We start from the raw sequence: 25352 nt of genomic DNA on the forward strand, positions 1-25352 counted from the left end.
ATATGTACCTGTATGTCATCTCCTCCTCTATATAGTATATACCTGTGTGTCATCTCTCCTGTATATAGTATATATCTATGTGTCATCTCCCCTGTATATAGTATATACCTGTGTGTCATCTCCTCCTGTATTAGACCTCGTTCACACGTTATTTGCTCAGTATTTTTACCTCAGTATTTGTAAGCAAAATTGGCAGCCTGATAAATCCCCAGCCAACAGGAAGCCCTCCCCCTGGTAGTATATATTAGGTCACACATACACATAATAGACAGGTCATGTGACTGACAGCTGCCGTATTTCCTATATGGTACATTTGTTGTAGTTTGTCTGCTTATTAATCAGATTTTTATTTTTGAAGGATAAGACCAGACTTGTGTGTGTTTTAGGGCGAGTTTCGTTTGTCAAGTTGTGTGTGTTGAGTTGCGTGTGGCGACATGCATGTAGCGACTTTTGTGAGATGAGTTTTGTGTGGCAACATGCGTGTAGCAACTTTTTGTGTGTCGAGTTGCATGTGACAGGTTAGTGTAGCAACTTGTGTGCAGCAAGTTTTGCGCATGGCGAGTTTTGCGCGTGGCAAGTTTTGTGTGGTGCCTTTTGAGTATGTGCAAGTTTTGTGTGAGGCAAATTTTGCATGTGTTGCAACTTTTGTGCATGTGGCAATTTTTCCGCGTGTGCAAGTTTTGCGTGTGGCGAGTTTTCCATGAGGTGAGTTTTGCACTTGTGGCGAGTTTTGCAAGAGCCTAGTTTTTGCATGTGGCGAGTTCTGCGCGTGGCGAGTTCTGCGTGTGGCGAGTTTTGAACGGCGACTTTTGTGTTTCGACTTTTATGTGGCGAGGTTGGCGTATGTGTGGTGAAATGTGTGCTGAGGGTGATATGTGTTCAAGCACGTGGTAGTGTGGGGCGCATTTTGTGTGTGTGTTCATATCCCCGTGTGTGGTGAGTATCCCATGTCGGGGCCCCACCTTAGCAACTGTACGGTATATACTCTTTGGCGCCATCGCTCTCACTCTTTACGTCCCCCTTGTTCACATCTGGCAGCTGTCAATTTGCCTCCTACACTTTTCCTTTCATTTTTTCCCATTATGTAGATAGGGGCAAAATTGTTTGGTGAATTGGAACGTGCGGGGTTAAAATTTCGCCTCACAACATAGCCTATGATGCTCTCGGGGGCCAGACGTGTGACTGTGCAAAATTTTGTGGCTGTAGCTGCGACGCCTCCAACACTTTTCCTTTCACTTTTTTCCCCATTATGTAGATAGGGGCAAAATTGTTTGGTGAATTGGAAAGCGCGGGGTTAAAATTTCACCTCACAACATAGCCTATGACGCTCTCGGGGTCCAGACGTGTGACTGTGCAAAATTTTGTGGCTGTAGCTTCGACGCCTCCAACACTTTTCCTTTCCCTTTTTTCCCCATTATGTAGATAGGGGCAAAATTGTCTGGTGAATTGGAACGCGCGGGGTTAAAATTTCACCTCACAATATAGCCTATGACGCTCTCGGGGTCCAGACGTGTGACTGTGCAAAATTTTGTGGCTGCAGCTGCGACGGTGCAGATGCCAATCCCGGACATACATACACACATACACACATTCAGCTTTATATATTAGATGGTTAAAAAAGTGTGTCCAGACAGTTAAAAAAACGAACACATTCTGAGGCGTTTCTGGCCTAAGCCCTTAGTCATAGAATGTATTGTTTTGTCAATTTTCTTTGGTGGTCAATATGGATCAATGCTGTATTAACAAGGAGCAACACTACATTTGCTACACAGTGAGGCTTTTCCCAATTTTCTTTTTGTACTTCTTCTATGTTTATATTGCGTCACTTGTGAAAGAATTACGACGGACTACTCTGGTGGGTTGTCTCTTCAACCTGGGTATAATTGACATTCTCATCACTGGCCACATCATTTCTGAGGTGCTTTTCACATGAACAAAGGTGTTACTATGTACTAGAGTTCAAGTCCTCTTCCTCTCTTAAGGGACAATTTGCATATTTAATTTCCCGGAGCACCGCACGGTTTAAAAGTCTCCTTGTCCTGGTATGCCAGGCTTGACATGCCACTCTACGCAGGGAAAAACCTTAACACCCCCTTGGATCCCGGTGAGACACCTCTCACACAGCCAAACCAGATCTCACATTTTGCACTGACGAGGGGGCAGTACCCCGAAACACAGTGTCTGCAAATTGAGACTCTGGTTTGGGCTTTATCCTAAGTAATGTGGCAAGGCTCGTTAAAGAGTTAACATTGACATTTAGGATCGCTACTACCAATAGGTGGCACTAGAGTTCTATTCCTCTTTTTCTCTGAAGAGACAGTTTGCGAATACCTTCCTGGGCATGCACAGTGGTCTGGCTACATTGCACATGATCAGGAAGGAAGGACGTTTTGTGCATTCGTGCCATTTGAAGTGCTATGAAGATGATGTGGCTAGTAAGCAGCATGCCATTCAAGTCCAGGGAGCATGCATACAACATCGAAGGTCAAAATGTTCTGGATGAACATAATTTATCTATGACATCAATGACCTCATTGAAATGCAGAAAAACGGCCTTAAACACACCGTAATTACTTGGGAGGCATGGGAAACCCCCTCCAAGTAAAAGAATATAGAAGCAATGGTAATCATTGGCATTGGAACTCATCAATGAACACTAATATACCTAAAACCTTTTAGTATATCGACAATGTATATCCTCCTAACATGTCAGGTCACAATTTACAGGAATGTAGAAAGCTCCAAACTGTGATGTTAAACAGGTAATCCGTGGACTGCTACTGTTAGGGTTGGCGGAATGCACCCAATATATATTTATTAGAAGAAGTTGGTGCGTTCGCAAACCGGGATCCACCGTGCAGGAAAGCACCTGCTGCTAGATATGCCGGTACAATAAAGTAGTATAAACAGACTCTTACTTCACAGAGTCTGTTAGCAAAGATAACGCTGTGCCCTGTTTGGCTCACAGAGGAACACAGCTACTTAGTAGAGCAGATGGTGGTCATGCAGTCTAAGGGCTAATTTCAGCCAGGTCCCTGACTGCATAAAAACATGACCACACTGGCGCTGAGCTCATACATAAATTGATACTAGCGCATGGCCGTGCGGCCATGCGAACCTTATATAGCTGCAGCACGTACAGGACCTTCCTAGAAGGACCAATGAGAGGCTGCCACAGAGCCTGAGGAACTTCAGGACCTTCCTGGAGAACCAATGGGTCTTGCTGCAGTATCTAAGCATGTGACCCTCGATCTCCAATGAGAGATCTTACCCTGGGCATGCTCAGAAGGGGGAAAAGTAGAACTTAGTCCCAAAAGCATGTGCTCGCCGCTGCCCAACACTGGCTTTAATGGCAGAAGCTGGAAAAGCAGCAGTAACCCTTTGCACAGAGTCAGACTGAGCGAGACGCTGGGACCGATGTCTCCGCTGAGCAGGCTCCACTCTGGCAGGAGAAGAATGAGAGACCGCAGCGGAGATGGCCCGAGATTCCCCCTGTGAAGAGGCGGGAACTCGACCCCTAACAGCTACTTATTTAAGTCATGTAATTACTACCATTTTACCATACAATCAAGCATGTTTAGTGTTCAGACGATGTGGTCCAGATGACAAGGTAAGATATTTCAAGAATTTATTTTAAACCACTGTACGGTCTATAGTATGTATATTCTGACATGCATAATATCCCTTCTTAAAATTACCAGCAATCTTTTGTTACTATGAATCATGCGTGCACAACTCCTATTCGACTGCAAACTAAATAGGAAGAATAGCTAACAACAACCCAACCAGCAAATGGGGTAAATGAGAGGCGCCATCAGTGTCCACAACTAGATTGAAGTTCCACGTTTCCTACCATGTTTCCCATTGCCCCAGGCAGTCAGTTCCTAAATGGGGTCCAGGATGCAGAGACTGGAGGATTTGTCAGTAACTTCAGGCTGGGGAAAGAGTTTATTTTTCCTAATACAAGGGTCGCTTTTGGGGGCAAAAAAAAATAAAAAAATTATTCCCTAATTGTTTGAAGCCACTATCATTATCTCAGCTTTATGTTCCCCATTAATATTTATAATTTTATATTAAATGTCAATTTTCTTATATTAAATATACATTTCTGAAATAAAACCCATATATTAAAGTCTTACAGTGGTATAAATAATAAAAAAAAGAAAAAAAATGGTTTTCCCAAGATGCATTTCAATATTTTTGTCTTGAAATCGAGTAGCGCTTGTTAAAATGGCAATGTAAAATCTCTCTGATGCATTCGCTCTTATTACTTTCCCTATAATTAATGAATGTTACTTGTCAGGTTTAGTAAAAAAACAATTCCTAGTCATTTATGCCACATATATCCTACACAGCGGAGACAGTCACATAATTCAGAAGTTCCGTTTGGTAGCTATTTGTCAATCATCTCCGGTATAATTGGAGGTGGCTATGCTGTTGATTGAACAAAATACTACTATATGTCATGATGTCTCTTGAAGCTGTCAAGACTGTGTAGCCTATGAAGTACAAAGCAATCTTCAAATGAATGATGAACTGACTAGGTGCTTCTATGATCGCAGTTGAAAGACTGCTTTTAATTCATGGAAGTCAGAAAAGTAAGACTTGTCTCTCCAAGGTAGAAAATTAATAAAAGTTGCAATTAAAATGATGCTAAATGCCTAAACTTAGAAGTTTTAGAATATTTGATTGTTTGCAACAGCAGCAGGCTGTGTTTATATGGATGGGCATTACATAGCATATAACGTATATATTGTGGCCAGAAATGTTTTAAACCTGAAGGCACGTCAATGTATGTGACGTTTTTGTCACCCACAAAGAAGCGCCTTACGTGATTTTCAAACCTCTGACATGACAAGGAAATTAGCATTTTTCTACTAGAGTTTAACAAGAAGACAGTCGATTATTTTATGCCACTTCTTTCATGTAGCTGGACCGCAAATTGCACTCCTTATTTCCTACATACTCCATATAAACGGAAAGCAGCGTCATCCTGGCACAGATCCATTATCTGTATGTAAAGAGCACCCCCCATTATCACCAAAACAGTACAAACATACTAAATAAATTAGAAATTACATTCAGTCATTTCAGTTAAACATGATTCTGGAAAAACAAAGACAAGATTATCTAGCTTGTTATTCAGCTTTTCCAGACTCATGAACAGAAAATCGGTCTTGATTGTGCTCCCATACAAACTGAACAACATGCTCTAAAACAGCGGTCCGATTTGTGGATTGCAGCGGTCTGCCAGCTTTGAAGAGCAGGTCTACAGGTGGTGACTTTTGTGAGTAGTCCGAGGTGCAGATCTGGATGCGTATTTACTAGTCGTGATGGTTTAGACATAATTTAAGTATGATATGTGGGTAAAAGGAAAATAGAGGAGGTGCTCGAAACTGGATGCAACAGTGCAATGGAAGTGCTTGATTTTGAATATCCTGAATGGAGGTATAGTGGGAACCCTTGGATGTTAGTATTCTGCCTCAGTGCGATTTTCGTGGAAAAAGCTTTGGTTGTCATTATACCAGTTATTGGGGCTCTGGTTGTTACTACTGTGAGGGGAATGGAAGCTGGATGTGGCTCACGACCATCTCTCAGAGCTGAATGTGGATCATGGGCGTAACTAAGCGGCTACCTGGTCTTCACTAAAGCCTCAGATGGTGAGATTAGGCTTCAGCTGCAGGTAGCCACCAGGTACCACTCCAAGTCAGTCCCCGGTACTGCAGAAGCCAGCTGACCCCAAGGGTCAAGAATGCGGGTATGGAGTATGGGTATGGAGTAGCAGACAGGACAGGATCACTGGCAGAATAGATACTGGTGCGGATTCAGACAGGAGGGTTTTCCAATCAGGTTTCAGGTCCGAACAGAACGGCTTGTTCAGACAGGGAAATTACAGGAACACAGGACAAACTCTGGTACAGAGTTGCAGGACGGGTATAGAAACACAGAACAGACTCTGGTACAGGATAGCAGGATGGGTACAGGAACACAGGACCTAACAACGAACTAGAAAGTTAAGACACACTAAACACTAAAGTTGCTAAGGCACCTCCCTACAGGGGAGAGTATTTTAACCCCTTCATGACCCAGCCTATTTTGACCTTAAAGACCTTGCCGTTTTTTGCAATTCTGACCAGTGTCCCTTTATGAGGTAATAACTCAGGAACGCTTCAACGGATCCTAGCGGTTCTGAGATTGTTTTTTCGTGACATATTGGGCTTCATGTTAGTGGTAAATTTAGATCAATAAATTCTGCGTTTATTTGTGATAAAAACGGAAATTTGGCGAAAATTTTGAAAATTTCGCAATTTTCACATTTTGAATTTTTATTCTGTTAAACCAGAGAGTTATGTGACACAAAATAGTTAATAACATTTCCCACATGTATACTTTACATCAGCACAATTTTGGAAACAAATTTTTATTTTTGCTAGGAAGTTATAAGGGTTAAAATTTGACCAGCGATTTCTCATTTTTACAACGAAATTTACAAAACCATTTTTTTTTAGTGACCACCTCACATTTGAAGTCACTTTAAGGGCTCTATGTGAGAGAAAATACCCCAAAGTGACACCATTCTAAAAACTGCATCCCACAAGGTGCTCAAAACCACATTCAATTAGTTTATTAACCCTTCAGGTGCTTCACAGCAGCAGAAGCAACATGGAAGGAAAAAATGAACATTTAACTTTTTAGTCACAAAAATTATCTTTTAGCAACAATTTTTTTATTTTCCCAATGGTAAAAGGAGAAACTGAACCACGAAAGTTGTTGTCCAATTTGTCCTGAGTACGCTGATACCTCATATGTGGGGGTAAACCACTGTTTGGGCGCACGGCAGGGCTTGGAAGGGAAGGAGCGCCATTTGACTTTTTGAATGAAAAATTGGCTCCACTCTTTAGCGGACACAATGTCACATTTGGAGAGCCCCCGTGTGCCTAAAAATTGGAGCTCCCCCACAAATGACCCCATTTTGGAAACTAGACGCCCCAAGGAACTTATCTAGATGCATAGTGAGCACTTTGAACCCCCAGGTGCTTCACAAATTGATCCGTAAAAATGAAAAAGTACTTTATTTTCACAAAAAAATTAATTTAGCCTCAATTTTTTTATTTTCACATGGGCAACAGGATAAAATGGATCCTAAAATTTGTTGGGCAATTTCTCCCGAGTACGTCGATACCTCATATGTGGGGGTAAACCACTGTTTGGGAACTAGGCAGGGCTCGGAAGGGAAGGCGCGCCATTTGACTTTTTGAATGGAAAATTAGCTCCAATTGTTAGCGGATACCATGTCGCGTTTGGAGAGCCCCTGTGTGCCTAAACATTGGAGCTCCCCCACAAGTGACCCCATTTTGGAAACTAGACCCCCCAAGGAACTTATCTAGATGCATATTGAGCACTTTAAACCCCCAGGTGCTTCACAGAAGTTTATAACGCAGATCCATGAAAAAAAAAAAATTTCTTTCCTCAAAAATGATTTTTTAGCCTGGAATTTCCTATTTTGCCAAGGGTAATAGGAGAAATTGGACAGCAAATGTTGTCCAGTTTGTCCTGAGTACACTGATACCCCATATGTGGGGGTAAACCACTGTTTGGGCGCACGGCAGGGCTCGGAAGGGAAGGCACGCCATTTGGCTTTTTAAATGGAAAATTAGCTCCAATCATTAGCGGACACCATGTCACGTTTGGAGAGCCCCTGTGTGCCTAAACATTGGAGATCCCCCAGAGATGACCCCATTTTGGAAACTAGACCCCCAAAAGAACTAATCTAGATGTGTGGTGAGGACTTTGAACCCCCAAGTGCTTCACAGAAGTTTATAACGCAGAGCCATGAAAATAAAAAATAAAAAATATTTTCTCAAAAATGATATTTTAGCCTGCAATTTTTTATTTTCCCAAGGGTAACAGGAGAAATTTGACCCCAAAAGTTGTTGTCCAGTTTCTCCTGAGTACGCCGATACCCCATATGTGGGGGTAAACCACTGTTTGGGCACATGCCGGGGCTCGGAAGTGAAGTACTGACTTTTTAAAATGCAGACTTTGATGGAATGCTCTGTGGGCGTCACGTTGCGTTTGCAGAGCCCCTGATGTGGCTTAACAGTAGAAACCCCCCCCAAGTGACCCCATTTTGGAAACTAGACCCCGAAAGGAACTTATCTAGATGTGTGGTGAGCACTTTGAACCCCCAAGTGCTTCACAGAAGTTTATAATGCAGAGCCATGAAAATAAAAAATAAAAAATATTTTCTCAAAAATGATATTTTAGCCTGCAATTTTTTATTTTCCCAAGGGTAACAGGAGAAATTTGACCCCAAAAGTTGTTGTCCAGTTTCTCCTGAGTACGCTGATACCCCATATGTGGGGGTAAACCACTGTTTGGGCACATGCCGGGGCTCGGAAGTGAAGTACTGACTTTTTGAAATGCAGACTTTGATGGAATGCTCTGTGGGCGTCACGTTGCGTTTGCAGAGCCCCTGATGTGGCTTAACAGTAGAAACCCCCCCCCCAAGTGACCCCATTTTGGAAACTAGACCCCGAAAGGAACTTATCTAGATGTGTGGTGAGCACTTTGAACCCCCAAGTGCTTCACAGAAGTTTATAATGCAGAGCCGTGAAAATAATAAATACGTTTTTTTTTCCTCAAAAATAATTATTTAGCCCATAATTTTTTAATTTTTTCCAAGGGTAACAGGAGAAATATGACCCCAATATTTGTTGTCCAGTTTCTCCTGAGTACGGTGATACCCCATATGTGGGGGTAAACTACTGTTTGGGCACATGCCGGGGCTCGGAATTGAAGTAGTGACGTTTTGAAATGCAGACTTTGATGGAATGCTCTGCGGGCGTCACGTTGCATTTGCAGAGCCCCTGATGTGGCTAAACAGTAGAAACCCCCCACAAGTGACCACATTTTGAAAACTAGACCCCGAAAGGAACTTATCTAGATGTGTGGTGAGCACTTTGAACCCCCAAGTGCTTCACAGAAGTTTATAATGCAGAGCCGTGAAAATAATAAATACGTTTTCTTTCCTCAAAAATAATTATTTAGCCCAGAATTTTTTAATTTTCCCAAGGGTTACAGGAGAAATTTGACCCCAAAAGTTGTTGTCCAGTTTCTCCTGAGTACGCTGATACCCCATGTGTGGAGGTAAACCACTGTTTGGGCACACGTCGGGGCTCAGAAGGGAAGCAGTGACTTTTGAAATGCAGACTTTGATGGAATGGTCTGCAGGCGTCACGTTGCGTTTGCAGAGCCCCTGGTGTGCCTAAACAGTAGAAACCCCCCACAAGTGACCCCATTTTAGAAACTAGACCCCCCAAGGAACTTATCTAGATATGTGGTGAGCATTTTGAACCCCCAAGTGCTTCACAGACGTTTACAACGCAGAGCCGTGAAAATAAAAAATCATTTTTCTTTCCTCAAAAATGATGTTTTAGCAAGCATTTTTTTATTTTCACAAGGGTAACAGGAGAAATTGGACCCCAGTAATTGTTGCGCAGTTTGTCCTGAGTATGCTGGTACCCCATATGTGGGGGTAAACCACTGTTTGGGCACACGTCGGGGCTCGGAATTGAGGGAGCACCATTTGACTTTTTGAATACGAGATTGGCTGGAATCAATGGTGGCGCCATGTTGCGTTTGGAGACCCCTGATGTGCCTAAACAGTGGTAACCCCTCAATTCTAACTCCAATCCTAACCCCAACACACTCCTAACTCTAATCCCAACTGTAGCCATAACCCTAATCACAACCCTAATTCCAACCCTAACCCTACGGCTATGTGCCCACGTTGCGGATTCGTGTGAGATATTTCAGCACCATTTTTGAAAAATCCGCGGGTAAAAGGCACTGCGTTTTACCTGCGGATTTACCGTGGATTTCCAGTGTTTTTTTGTGCGGATTTCACCTGCAGAGTCCTATTGAGGAACAGGTGTAAAACGCTGCGGAATCCGCACAAAGAATTGACATGCTGCGGAAAATACAATGCAGCGTTTCCGCGCGGTATTTTCGCACCATGGGCACAGCGGATTTGGTTTTCCATAGGTTTACATGGTACTGTAAACCTGATGGAACACTGCTGCGAATCCGCAGCAGCCAATCTGCTGCGGATCCGCAGCCAAATCCGCACCGTGTGCACATAGCCTAATTCTAAAGGTATGTGCACACGCTGCGGAAAACACTGCGGATCCGCAGCAGTTTCCCATGAGTTTACAGTTCAATGTAAACCTATGGGAAACAAAAATCGCTGTACACATGCTGCGGAAAAACTGCACGGAAACGCAGCGGTTTACATTCCGCAGCATGTCACTTCTTTGTGCGGATTCCGCAGCGGTTTTACAACTGCTCAAATAGAAAATCGCAGTTGTAAAACCGCAGTGAAATGCGCAGAAAAAACGCGGTAAATCCGCCATAAATCCGCAGCGGTCATTTATTATTTTTTTTATTTTGATCACTGAGATATAATCTATCTCAGTGATCAAAATGCACTTTGGAACGAATCTGCCGGCCGGCAGATTCGGCGGGCGCACTGCGCATGCGCCCGCCATTTTGGAAGATGGCGGCGCCCAGGGAGAAGACGGACGGACCCCGGCAGTATCGGTAAGTATGATGGGGTGGGGGGTAGCACGGGGGAGAGGGGGATCGGAGCATGGGGGGGTGGATCGGAGCGCGGGAGGGGTGGAACGGAGCACGGGGAGGGTGGAACGGAGCACGGGGGGGTGGAACGGAGCAGGGGGGGTGGAACGGAGCACGGGGGGGTGGATCGGAGTGGAGGGGGGGTGATTGGAGCACGGGGAGGGTAATTGGAGCACGGGGGGAGCGGACAAGAGCACGGGGAGGGCGGAGCACAGGACGGAGGGGAGCCGGAGCAGTGTACCGGACAGATCGGAGGGCTGGGGGGGCGGTCGGTGGGGTGGGGGCACATTAGTGTTTCCAGCCATGGCCGATGATATTGCAGCATCGCATCGGCCATGGCTGGATTGTAATATTTCACCAGTTATAATAGGTGAAATATTACAAATCGCTCTGATTGGCAGTTTCACTTTCAACAGCCAATCAGAGCGATCGTAGCCACGGGGGGGTGAAGCCACCCCCCCGGGCTAAACTACCACTCCCCCTGTCCCTGCAGATCGGGTGAAATGGGAGTTAACCCTTTCACCCGATCTGCAGGGACGCGATCTTTCCATGACGCCACATAGGCGTCATGGGTCGGATTGGCACCGACTTTCATGACGCCTACGTGGCGTCATGGGTCAGGAAGGGGTTAAATACCTAACAACTGCCAGCTATAGGCTGGGAACATTTCTGTAGTGTAAGTGCTGCCCTTTTAAGAATGGGGAGCACAAGCATGCCCTAAGCTAATTGTCGGGAGATTCAGGCAAGCCCTGAAACCTGGAAGCCTCAGCGGAAGCCGAAACAAGAGATGCCACTGAGCGGCAGTGACTATGAGCATGTCGGCATTCCTGCTGGGTGGAGGAAAAGGAACCATGCAGGGATGCCGGTGTTATATTTTGCTTTGCATGTATTAAATGGAAGAAAGTACAATGGAACTATTTTCATGATTTACATGCCACTTAATTACCTTAAAGTGAACCTGCCAGAAGGATATTGCTAAGTAAATTACAGACACTGTCAGGCTGGCAGTGTTATACTGATTAAAATTATATCTGTGGTGAAGAAATCCATCTTGTAGTTCTTGTGTAATCGGTATTAGAAGTTTTCAGTTAATGATGTACCCATGCTCCGGGGGGGGGGGGGGGGGGGGGGGGCTGTAGGCAGAGTCTTATCTTCTTGCTTCAAGCCAAAGAAACCAAGGAAAGACCTGCCCATAAGCCCACCCAGAAGCACAAACAGTCTGTCTCTATGAGGAGTATAGCGCTACAACAGCATTGTATCCCGCAGAAATTTCAGCAGTGCACCCCCACTCTTCACCCTGTAATAGTTACTTTACCTAGTAGTAATACGCAAATATAGAAGGCTTTCCTTTTCCCCAAAAAGTCATAACACTGCCACCCATAACCTAGTAGGAGAACATAAAAGCATTTAATATTTAATAGCCACTCTATCTTCCCTCTGACCAGCATGAGCACATTTTGATTGGTTCTACCAGGATGTTGAGTCACATGTCCTTCATTCCAGTCATGTTCAAAACTAGTCTCATTTGTCAATTAGGGGCTAGGGAAGTTGAACAATGACCCATGTAATAGCAAGTGCTAGTGTCACTTGGAGACAAATTTAAAGAGAATCTGTCACCAGGTTTTGCTGACAGCAGCATAAAGTAAACTTCAAAGGGTCCCAACTGTATAAACACTTTAGTGTCTTTATTTTTCCAGCAGTAATTTAACAGGTTGCATTCCACATTACAAGATTCCTTCCTATCAGTTTTTTGTCAAGGACAATCTGTGTCACAGTGCATATATAGATAGAGCACTATGCCAGAAGGTGTATAAGGAAGCATTGAAAACACCAATAATCCTGACCTCTCTAACTCCATTTGCTTAACTGCAGCACCAAAACTGCAAAGAACACTCCACCATTCTTCAATGTTGCTTGCAGACATCAATATTGCACCATTCTCCAGCAAATGTTAAAAACAAATATTTAAAATTTAGATTAAATCAGTACAATAAATTAATTTGTCATCTTTTTCCACGCCTGTTCCAATGTTTTTGTGCATACAGTAGTTGAGTCACTTGGCCTCGTTTTCATGTCAATAGTATGGATACTTGGCAGCAATGCTTCTATAAAGACAACTTTTGGCCAGCATTATCAGAACAGTGGATGGTTGTAGCTGGATCCAACTAGTTGCTGCCAGTTTAGAGCTGATGTCACTGCTAGATATCTTCCGATTTCAAAAAGAAGTAAATAGGATGAGTCTTTCATCTTCTGCATAAAGTTTCCTTGGCCTACCACTGCATCTTTGGTCTTCAACATTGTCCATTTCTGGGTGTCCTCAATGCGGAGAAACAGAGGCCAATGCTTATGCATCATGTAATACAATCAGTGAGGCGTTTGATTGGTTCCAAATGTATGCAGCTGCTCGGCAATGACCCCAAAGACACAGTCAATATTATTAAAAACTATCTTCAGAGTAAAGAAGAACAAAAAGTCCTCAAAATGATAATATTTTCCCCAGAGCACTGATCTCCATTTCAAGTTTCTCTGGCATTACATGAATAGACAGTAGGATCTACACAAGTCTACATCCACAGAAGATCTGTGGTTAGTTCTCAAAGATGTTTGCAACAACCTGTCTTCAGAGTTCTTTCTGAGTGCAAAGGTGCCTAGAGGATATTATTTTTTGATGCAAAGGATAGTCACACAAAATATTGATTTGATTTAGATTTCTCTTTTAGATCACTTTACATTTTGTTAAAAATAAATTATTAACATTTCTATTTTAAGGGGGGATGGTTATCCTTCTTGACAGTAATATTTTGGCCCGGGCATGCCAATGTAAGGAGGCTTATTTGCTGTGCAAAGCTCATCTGGTAAATTAAATATGCATATTGACTCTTCAGAGAGGAAGAGGACTAGAACTGGAGTTCTAGCCCTCTTGTTCTCTGAAGAGGCAATTTCCATTTTTTTTTAAAGCAGAAAAAATGGTTTAAAAACTGCAAATTTCCTCTTCAAATGATACAGGACAAAACTATTGAACACCTGATTAAAGAAGTGCAAAAAGCCAATGAAGATCATTTTACCAGTTGAAATCTATCAGAAATCAGAAAGAAATCCTGCCTCTTAGTGAAAAATAATATCAGCTGGTTCAACCGATGTCCTATAAAAATGGTCTCATTAACAAGCTGTCACACAAGAAACATCTCATAACGGGTAAAATCAGTGAGCTGTCAAGACCACTGCAACCTTATTGTTGCAAAACATACTGATGGCATTGGTTACAGAAGAATTTCTTAACTACTGAAGGTTCCAGTGAGCACTGTTGGGGCCATAATCCAGAAGTGGAAAGAACATAATTTCACCATAAACCAACCACAACCTGGTGCGCAAGATTTCAGACAGAGAAGGGAAAATAATTATCAGAAGAGTTGTCCAAGAAGCAAAAGAATTGTCAACAGATCTACAGGAAAAGGTAGCTGAACTGTATAAAACAGAAAAGGGATACAAAAAGATATCCAAGGAACTGATAATGCCGGTCAGCAGCATTCAAACTGTGATTAACAAATGGAAAATAAGGGGCTCTGTAAAAACAAAACCACGGTCAGGAAGACCAACAAAAATGTCATCCACAACTGCCAGGAAAATTGTTTGAGATGCAAAGAAAACCCCACAAATAACATCAGCTGAAATACAAGACTCTTTGAAAGCTAGAGGGGTGGCTGTTTCAAGATGCACAATAAAGAGGCACTTGAAGAAAAATGGGCAGCATGGTTGAGTCACCAGAAGAAAGCCATTACTGTGCAAATGTCACAAAGTATCACACCTACAACACACAAAACAGCATAGAGACAAGCCTCAAAACTTCTGGAACAAGGTAATCTGGAGTGATGAGACCAAAATTGAACTTTTTGGCCACAATCATAAACGTTACATTTGGAGAGAGGTCAACAACGCCTATGATGAAAGGAACACCATTCCTACTGTAAAGCACGGAGGTGGATCGCTGATATTTTGGGGATGTGTGAGCTACAAAGGCACAGGAAACTTGGTCAAAGTTGAAGGAAAGATGAATGCAACATGTTATCAGCAAATACTGGAGGCAAATGTGCACTTATCAGCCCGGAAGCTGCGCATGGGACGTACTTGGACATTCCAACATGACAACGATCCAAAACACAAGGCCAAGTCGACCTGTCATTGGCTACAGTAGAACAAAGTGAACTGGAGTGGCCATCTTAGTCTCCTGACCTCAATATCACTGAGCCACTCTGGGGAGATCTCAAGTGCACAGTTCATGTTAGACAGCCCAGGAATTTACAGAAACTGGAGGCTTTTTGTCAAGAAGAGTGGGCAGCTTTACCATTTGAGAGAAAATAAAGAACCTCATCCACAACGCCACAAAAGACTTCAAGCTGTCATTGATGTTAGAAGGGGTAATAAACGGTATTAAGAAATGGGGTATGTGAACATTTGATCAGGGTCATTTGGATGGTTTGGGTTGTCATTATGATTTTAAAATAGAAAACATAATAGCTTGACAATAAATGGCTTCACCCAAACACTAACCATGAGTGGAGAAAAAGTTTTGGGTGTTATTATTCATATTCTCTGAAAAAAAGATCAACAAAGCAAAAATTCTGCCAGGGTATGTAAACTTTGGAGCACAACTGTATTAACCCCAAAACACCATACAAACAGTGAAGTTTTGAGGCGGGAACAAAATGGTGTAGGGCTGATTTTCAGCATACGGCAATGGCAAACTTCATATGATTGAAGGAAGGATGAATGGGCAAATGTATCGATACATTCTTGATACAATTCTGCTTCCATCTACCAGAATGGTGAAGATAGAAAAAGTGTGGACGTTTCAAACACACAGCCAAAGATTCTCTTGGTTTCAAAAAAAGAAAATAAAGCTGCTAGAATGGCCCAGCCAATCACTTGATCTGAATCCAATAGAAAATGTATGAAATAAATGAAAAACTAAAGCTCAGAGTTCATAGAAGGAGCCCACAGAACCGTCAGGATTTGAAGAGTGTTTGGGTAGAAGGATGGCTCAAAATCACAGCTGAGCAATGCATGCAACCAGTTTCTCCTTACAGGAGGCATCTTGAAGCTGTCATTACGAACAAAGGCTTTTGTGCAAAGTATTAATTCAATTTCAATAGGTGTGTTTAATACATTTTCCCTGTGTCATTTCTCATTATTACACATCATTTATGAACATCTATGGTTTGATTTCTTTGTCTGTGTGGATTGGTTGGGTTGTTACTGACATCTGGTGAGAATTTCACGTAAATAGCATCTTTAGAAATACACTGCTCAAAAAATATTTTTTTTAATCACAATGTAAAATCATACTTCTGTGAAATCAACCCATCGAGTTATGAAGCAACAATGATTGTGAATCAATTTCCCTTGCTGTTGTGCAAGTGTAATAGACAACAGTTAGAAATGATAGGCAATTAGCAAGACAACACTTTTAAAGGAGTGGTTTTACAGAGGGTGACCACAGACTATTTCTCTGTTCTCATCCTTTTTTGGCTGTTTTTTTCACTTTTGCATTTTGTCATTGCTCTCACCCCTAGAGGTCCTGTACAGTAACATGAGGCGCTGTCTACAACCCACAGAAGTTGGTCAGGTAGTGCAGCTCATCCAGGATGGCACATCAATGTAAGCTGTGGCAAGAAGGGCAGCTGAGTCTCACCACAGTGTCCAGAGCATGGAGCAGATGCCAGGAGACAGGCCAGTACACCAGGAGCCCTGCAAAATGACCTCCAGCAGGCCATTAACACCTATGTGTCTGCTCAAACTGTCAGAAACAGACTCCATCAGGGTGTTATGAGGGCCTGATGTCCACAAGTGGGTGTTGCGATTACAGCCCAACACCATGCAGGGCGATTGCCATTTGCCGGAGAACACCAAGATTGGCAGATTCCACACTGGCACTCTGTGGTCTTCACAGATGAGAGCAGGTTTACATTGATCACATGTGACAGACGTGACAGAGTCTGGAGATGCCGTGGAGAGCATTCTGCTGCCTGCAACATACTCGAGTGTGACCGGTTTGGCAGTGAGTCAGGAATGGTGTGGAGAGGCCTTACTTTGGAGAGCCGCACAGCTCTCCAAGTGCTAGCCTAAGGTACCCTGACTGCCAGTAGGTACCAGGATGAGATGCTCAGACCCAATGTTAGACCATATGCAGGTGCAGTGGGCCCTGGGTTCCTTCTGATGCATGACAATGCTAGGCCTCATGTGGATGAAGTGTGTCAGCAGTTCCTGCATGATTAAGGAATTGATGCTATGGACTGGCCTGCCCATTCCCCACCACTGAATCCAATCGAGCACATCTGGGACATCAAGTCTCATTCCATCCACCAACGCCACATTGCACCACAGACTGTCCAGGAGTTGACTGATGCCTTAATCCAGGTCTGGGAGGAGATCTGTCAGAATAACATACACCACCCTCATCAGCACAATGTCCAGGCATTGTAGGGAGGTCATACAGGCACGTGAAGGCCACACACACTACTGAGCATCATTTCCTTGTCTTGAGGTATTTTCACTGAAGTTGGATCAGCCTGCAATTTGATTTTCCACTTTGATTTTTAGCATTATTCCAACTCCACACCTCCATGGGATATTAGTTATAATTTATATTCATCATTTTTAGGTTTTATTGTTCTCAATGCATTCCACTATGTAATAAATAAAGATTTGCAACCAGAATATTTCATTCAGTGATACCTAGGATGTGGGATTTTAGTGTTCCCTTTATTGTTTTGAGCAGTGAATATTTACATAAAAAAACGGTGACCTGGTGAATACTTATTTCAATCGCTGTATTCTGTAGTACCCTTTTGCAAATTATAAAATACATATATCCCCTTATATATTTTTAAGTATGATATATTTTTCCTTAATCTCCTCCCCCATTTTTCAGTTCATTCCTTATGAACCTTCTTGTAAAGTGATGTGTCTTTATATACACTCTTTGATAGAGACTGTCCTTGATAAAGACCAGATAGGTTGAAACGTTGGAATGTGGAATACAATTAGTTTTATTTTTCTGGCAGTAAGATTGGATGTATGGACAGCAAGTCCTTCTCATGGCGCAAGAAGGCGCTTAAAAAAGGATTGGGCAAAATTATAGTCTTGTTCATAATTTGGAGAACATATCATAAATGTATTAACATGACAAGACATTATCTATCCAAGTTTTATCTATACAATGCAAATGTGTCACCAATGGAAATCATTTTGAACGTCAGGTGTCTAGGGGATAGTGCACTTCGGTCGAGATGCATCCCAGCATATACTCGGATATGGACTCTAACGTTTCAGTGATTCGCTGTCTCTGGTCGTTCATGTCCAGAACCTGCTGGGGCAGACGAACTGAGTCCTAGATGTAGCCCCTCAGAAAGAAGTTGCAGGGTGTTAAATCTGTTGATCGTGTAGTAAAGGGTAACAATGGTGAATCCCTGTTTCTGCCACAGCTGATCTAACATTCCCGTAAAGTTTCATTCAGTGATCGATAACATCCAAATGAAAATGTAATTGTGACCCATCCTGCTGATAAAAGAAGATCTGCAAAACCTAGTTCATCTGTGGCATGAACCATTCAATACATCTAGGTAGGAGTGGTCAATAAAAGTATCCTCAGGAAAAGAGAAGGGACCGTTGATTTTGCACCTAATCATTTTTTTGAGCCACAAATCCTAACATTGTGGCGATTGACCTTCCCGCTAAAGTGACAGGTAGCCTCATTGCTGAACGCCACCCTGTCAGCAAATTCATTTTCTTCAATTGTTCCTTTAGAACAATGCAAAAGTCACATAGTTTCAGTCTGTGTTCTGGTGTCAGCTCCTGAAGGAGATGTACTATGTATGGCTTACACAGCAGACATGTTCATAAAATATGCCATACTGTGATTGGGGGCACCTGTAGTTCCACACTAGTCAGCCTGCTCGACTTTCTAGGACTACACTAGTACACAGGTCAAATCCTGTTCTCTGTCTCCGGTAAATTATTTTGGGGCAAGGACTTTTTCCTCGACAAACACCCAGTGGTTTAGAATTGCAAAATGCAGGTTCTATGTGGAGGACATTTACCAAATATATCCTGAAAGTCTCGCAGTACTGTCAAAACAGACATCATTCTTGCAAAATTTTTTCTCCTGCTTCGCTATCTTATGTGACAATATGTAGTCACTTATCAAAATTTGGCTTCTGAAAAAAGAAAGCCGTGTTGTGAATGGCTACTTTGGGCAACTAAGTAAGCTTTGCTTTGATTTTCAGGCACTGGCAATTTGACAATGATGTTACTTTAACTACAGGCCATAACTTTTACTCTGTCCTTTTCGAATCACCCAGTATTAGGATCTGCAGTGTGGGCTTTAACATTACTGAGCAATATAAAGTAGAGACAGAGATTCTGATTGCACCACGTTGTCACATACTAGGCTGCTTTCTACAATTTTGATCAAATACTATTTTATATGCTGCAGCTCTGCTAGTCCTTTCAAAGAAGAGTTTATCCAATGTAGTCCTCGATAGTCAAGCGCTCTAACTACACATGCCCCCACCACTGATAGGCAGAAACGTGCCAATATGGGACAAAGCTGTCTATCAATGGAGAGAGTAGGGTAAACCTAAGCTCACTATTGAGAAGACTAGCAGAGTTGCAGAAAAATGTGATTTTTATCAAAACTACAGCAAGTAGCCAATAAATGCTGCATCACTAGAATAAGCATCTCTAACCCTATTATATGCTTCTCTTGGAGGTGGCAAGAAAAACCTGGTGACTGAGTTTTGTGAGACCTCCGCAGGTTATAAGATCACTATAATGCTCAGTGCCATAAGGAGGGCCAAGAACATTATCTGCATAAGGTCTTGCAATACACTATAAATGCTTCTCTATAACAATGCTAGGATCTATACATTCTACAGCAATGAGGAACCTATAAAAGGTCATCTATGTGAATGGGAGTATGAACTTCCAATGAGACCTACAAAAATACTCCTACGGTTTCATTCTACAGCAATGGTGGTATCTGCAGAGGAACCATAAGGGTTAATCGTAGCTTAGTAGAATTTGTCCATATTGGTTAAACTGATGGTTTACAATGATTGCAGCTCTAAGACACGACCAGAGGAGAACAAGAGTTAAAATACACAGACAATTCAGAAGAGAAGATAAGATGACCAACCTGTGTGCTGCCTCCGATGCTTAGTAAGGGCGTGCCGTGTCCCACCAGCAAAGCCACAAAGGTCACACAAGAACGACTTCTCGCCTGTTGCAACAATAAACAGATGTGGGATTGTAGAGGTCACAGATCGTTAAAACATATCTATCAAGGCTCTCAGGGTTACTAATTCCTCCAATCAAATGTTTCCATGTAAATATGTCAAATGGGAATGAAATTACCACTGCGGTTTATTGACTGTGATAAAATCTGAAAAGCACCACTGAACATAATTACATACTTGTCAGACCCATAAAAATTAGCTTTATTATCAATGGAATGGTTTTGTACAACTTCATTTCTGTTAGATGCCTTCCAGATGGGGCTGCTTTATGCACTTGAACAGTTTTTATGCATATCCTGATTTTTTTTTACAATTCCCATACATCTGGCCTGTGCTTGCACACTAAATATTGTCTAAAATGTACAATACGAGTACATATTATACAATTACGTTCTGAATTTACTTACATGTTTGTCTATATTATTACATTTACTTTTTGTGTTCACAAGAAAAATAAATGAATTTTATGTCTTCTTAATCATAATGGTTTGTATATGGTGCACTAAAACAAAACTGCAAAAGAAAACAAACACACCTTGTGGTATTTATTATAACGCTACGTAGCAGGAGACAGATATTGTACAGTGTGGGTGGCTAGTCTCTAGTTTACACCACTAAAAGATAGTAACTCAAGATGACTATTCAGACTGCCAATGGATTGCAGAACAGTATGAAAAAATGTCATACTGAAAGTGAAGGCCCAATAACTAGAAATATGGCTACACAGTCATATTGATGCAGCAGAGTTAAGTTTGTCATTTGTTATCATCATCACAGTCTGAGTTTTTCCTAAGAACTCTTATAAACTTATTGAGTTTACCTTATGACGCATTAACAATAAAGTGAGAAAACACAAGCAGTTAAACATCTGTGAGATACGTGTGTGTGCGTAGGTACACACACAGTGGGGGAAATAAGTATTTGATCCCTTGCTGATTGTCAGTGGGCAAACGTGCACAAAGACATGAACAGTCTATAAATTTTAAGAGTAGATTAATTTTAACATTGAAAGATAGAATATCAAGAATAAAATCCAGAAAATCACATTGTATAAATTATATAAATTTATTTGTGTTTTGCAGTGAGAAATAAGTATTTCACCCCTGTGCCAAACAAGACTTAATACTTGGTGGCAAAACATGAAGAGGTTTGTGCACTTGTCAGGAGGAGTTTTGGTCCACTCCTCTTTGCAGATCATCTCTAAATCATTAAAATTTTGAGGCTGTCGCTTGGCAACTCAGAGATTCTACTCCCTCCATAAGTTTTCTATGCGATTAAGGTCTGGAGACTAGCTAGGCCACTTCATGACCTTAATGTGCTTCTTTTTGAGCAACTCCTTTGTTGCCTTGGCTGTATGTTTTGGGTTATTGTCTTGCTAGAAGACCCAGCCATGACCCATTTTTAATGTCCCGGTGGAAGGAAGGAGGTTGTCACTCAGGATTTTTTACGGTACATGGCTCCATTCATTCTCCCATTGATACGGTGAAGGAATCCTGTGCCCTTAGCAGGGAAACACCCCTCAAACATACTGTTTCCACCTCCATGCTTGACAATGGGGATGGTGTTAAGTCATAGGCAGCATTTCTCTTCCTCCAAATACGGCGAGTTGAGTTAATGCCAAAGAGATAATTTTTTGTCTCGTCTGACCACAGCACCTTCTCCTAATCACTCACAGAATCATCCAGATGTTGATTGGCTAACTTCAGACGGGCCAGCACATGTGCCTTCCTGAGCAGGGGTACCTTATAGGCACTGCAGGATTTTAAACCTTTACGGCATAATGTGTTACTAATGGTTTTCTTGGTTACTGTGGTCCAAGCTGCCTTGAGATCATTAATAAGTTCCCCCATTAGTTTTAGGCTGATCTCTCACCTTCCTCATGATCAAGGATACTCCACGAGATGAGATTTTGCATGGTGCCCCAAATCGATGTCGATTTTGTCATGGTTGTGGACAGGGTTCATTTCCTGTCCTCTCAGGGTTAATCTTGTATGGCCTCCTTTTGGCTTGGGGAGGGCTATATTTGACCACCTTCGTCTGGGGATCCTTGTCAGTGATACATCTGTTCTGACTGTGTGCTTGCATACTGTGTAGTTCAGTTGCCTTCTCGTGTATTATCTGGTCCATGTTCCCATTCTGTGCATTGCTTAGTGATTCTGTGCTTACTGTGTTTCTAGCTCTGACCTTCGGCTTGGTATGCTTACTAATCTCCTGTCTGCCCCTTTTGTACTGCACCGCTATCTCCGGCTGCCTGACCTTTTGCTACGTCCTAACCACTCTCAGTGTCTCACTGTTTGGCACTTTGTCGACCTCCTGGCTTGACTTCAGCACGTTTCGACTACTCTCCGGTTTCGCCGGTCATTGCCGCTACTCGGCATCTGGATCCTCCCCTGGCGGTCACATGTTTCAGGTCCTGCGCTCACTGCAGTGCACCCCTCTCACCCCCTGTCCTTCGGTATCTCATGCACAGACCCCTGCCGTAAGTTTGCAGCAGGGTTCTTGATATTATCACTGACCTGAACATTTAAACAGGGATTTGCACTTTCTTTTCCTTTGGTCATGGATCCACTGCATGCTCTTTCTGATCAAGTGAATAGCCTCACTCAAATTATGCAAAAACAATCTGTGGAGCAGAGAACCCTGGCTCAGTCACACCAACAGGTTGAGAGGGAGGTCGATGATGCCAGGCAGGGTTCTTTTTCCTCTTGGGCTCGGGATGAGGGTGCCACAGATGTTTCCTGGGCAGCTGAGATATCCTGGAATGATGCCGCCTTAAGAGGGTTGTTCCGCAGAGACCTGTCCAACCGTTTGCAGGCACACTGGCGTTGCATCCTCCCCCGGATACCCTGGAGGACACCATGACCCAGGATGTCCATATGGACCATAGGCTCCATGCCAGAGGGGTGATGCAGCAGGAAACCCCTTTATACTCCAGCTCAGGGGACACCTCTTCAGAACCTAAGGAGGTGGGAGCCATTTTGGTCAAAGAGAGAGAGAGAGGAGACGCCATAGAGATAACCAGCTGTGCTTCTACTGTGGAGCCCCGGGACACTGGAAAAACTACTGTCCTCCTTGTCCTCATATAAGATGTCGGAAAACGCCCAAGTCTGGGTAATGATCGAGGAGGTTGCCCAGACTCCCAGGTACAATTTTCCTCATTTGCTAAAATCCCTCTCCAGGTGGAGATGGAGGTTGGTGGTGGTCCCATTTTGACTACCGCTTTTGTTGACTGTGGATCTACCATCAATTTAATTGACTCTCGTATTCTGACTCTATATAAGATAGGGACAGTTAGGATTGAGTCTCCAGTCAAGGTGGTGGCCATTGACTCCTCTCCTCTCACCCGAGAGGTAATCTGTTTTGTGTCTGAGGTCTTCTCATTAAGAGTGGGCCCTGCTCATGTGGAAAACATAAGCTTTTTTGTCTTGAATAATCTGCCTGTGGGTCTGGTTTTAGGTATGCCTTGCCTTCAAAGCCATAACCCTGTTATTGATTGGGTAACTGGGGAAATTGTTCAATGTGGGTCCAATTGTACCAGTGTGTGTTGCAATTCTGTACCAATGTCCACCCCATTAAATTATGTATCTGTGTCGTCTGTCAGTCTGGAGGGTATTCCGGAGTACCTAAACGAGTTTGAAGGCATGTTCTCCGAAAGGGAGGCTGCGGCGCTCCCACCATATAGACCTTTCGATTGTGCCATTGATATAGTTCCTGGGGCTAAACTTACCAATGCTTGCTTGTTTAATCTGTCTGGGCCCGAGCACCAAGCCATGAAGGAATATATTGCAGAAAGTCTCCACAAAGGGCATATTCATCGGTCTGTCTTGCCTGTAGCCGCTGGATTTTTATTATTAAAAAAAAAAAGATGGTGGTTTGCGTCCGTGCCTCGACTTTTGGGAACTTAACAAGAATACCGTGAGAAACACATATCCACTACCCCTCATTCCAGATTTGTGTACCCAACTTTCGGGGGCCAAAAGGTCCAAACTTGATTTAAGGGGGCCCTATAACCTTATAAGGGTTCATGAAGGGGATGAGTGGAAAACGACGTTTCTCACGTCTGAAGGACTGTTTGAGAACCTGGTCATGCCCTTTGCTCTCACTAACGCTCCTGCTGTCTTTCAAAATGTTATTAATGTCGTTTTTCTGATCTGATTGGGCACCTTGTGGTCATTTATCTCGATGACATTTTAGTGTACTCCCTTGATAGTCAAACTTACTTGCACCATCTGCGAACGGTTCTTCTGAGACTTATAGAAAACCATTTGTATGCTATGTAGGAGAAGTGTTCGCTCTTTGTTCAGGAATTGTCTTTCTTGGGTTTGATTGTCTCTTGGGAGGGATTTTGCATGGATCTGAAAAAAGCTATTACGGATTGGGTTCAACCTCATGATTTCAAGGGTCTGCAACACTTTCTGGACTTCACAAATTACTATCCTAAGTTCATTAAGGGCTTTTCGCAGATGGTTAAGCCCCTGACTGACCTCACACTCAAGGGGCTGATGTTAAGAATTGGTCTACGTCGGCAAAAAACTTATTTTCTGAATTTAAAAAAGTGTTTTATTTCCGCTCCAGTGTTGGTCCAGCCAGACCAGTCTAGACCTTTTATCGTGGAGGTCAACACTTCTGAAGTGGGAGTGGGGGCAGTGTTGTCTCAGGGTTTCACTACGGTGACCAACCTCAAACCTTGTGCCTTCTTTTCCAGAAAGTTCTCTTCAGCAGAGAGAAATTACGATGTGGGGAATAGAGAGCATCTGGCGGTCAAGTTTGCCTTTGAAGAATAGACGCATTTTTTGGAGGGGGCTGTTCATCCTGTCACCGTGATCATCGAACACAAAAATTTAGCCTTTATCGAGTCTGCCAAGAGATTGACTCCCAGACAGGCCCGGTGGTCACTTTTTTTCTCCCCTGGTTTCAATTTTCTATAACCTTCCATCCAGGGTCTAAGAATGTTAAGGCAGATGCATCATCCCGAGGTTTTGAACTGGTGACTCCACATGAACCCACATCCTCCATTCTTCAACCTGGGGTGGTGGTGGCTGAAATCTCGTCTGATTTGGAGAGAAAGATTTTTGGGACCCAGGCTCTGGCTCCCAGTAATGAACCGGTAAGTATATTGTTTGCACCACAACCCTTCCATCTTAGACTCCTGTGGGAGTTTCATGAGTCTGCATTGAGTGCTCATCCTGGGATTTCGGCCACCCGTGAGGCAGTTGTTAGGATTTTCTGGTGGCTCTCTTGTGTTGCAGATGTTAAAGAGTTTGTGTCTGCGTGTGGGGTTTGTGCCCATTCTAAAAATTCTCATTGTCGGCCGGCCGGGAAATTTGTGCCTTTGCCAATTCCGGATAGACCATGGACACATTTGTCCATGGATTTTATCACTAATCTCCCTCCATCCAGGGGTAACTCCGTTGTATGGGT

At 43.0% G+C, this 25352-nt stretch overlaps 1 protein-coding gene across 1 annotated transcript in view; it reads right to left on the bottom strand.

Moving 5' to 3' along the window:
* ZNF407 (zinc finger protein 407) overlaps positions 1 to 25352 on the bottom strand; it is a 711460-nt gene that overhangs the window by 237105 nt on the left and 449003 nt on the right. Inside the window, exon 6 of the mRNA XM_069730962.1 lies at positions 19832 to 19915. Within this exon, the coding sequence (XP_069587063.1) occupies positions 19832 to 19915 (84 nt within the window). The remainder of the gene's footprint in view (positions 1 to 19831; positions 19916 to 25352) is intronic.

This window comes from Ranitomeya imitator, chromosome 6 (assembly GCF_032444005.1).
Source record: "Ranitomeya imitator isolate aRanImi1 chromosome 6, aRanImi1.pri, whole genome shotgun sequence".
Taxonomy (NCBI): Eukaryota; Metazoa; Chordata; class Amphibia; order Anura; family Dendrobatidae; genus Ranitomeya; species Ranitomeya imitator.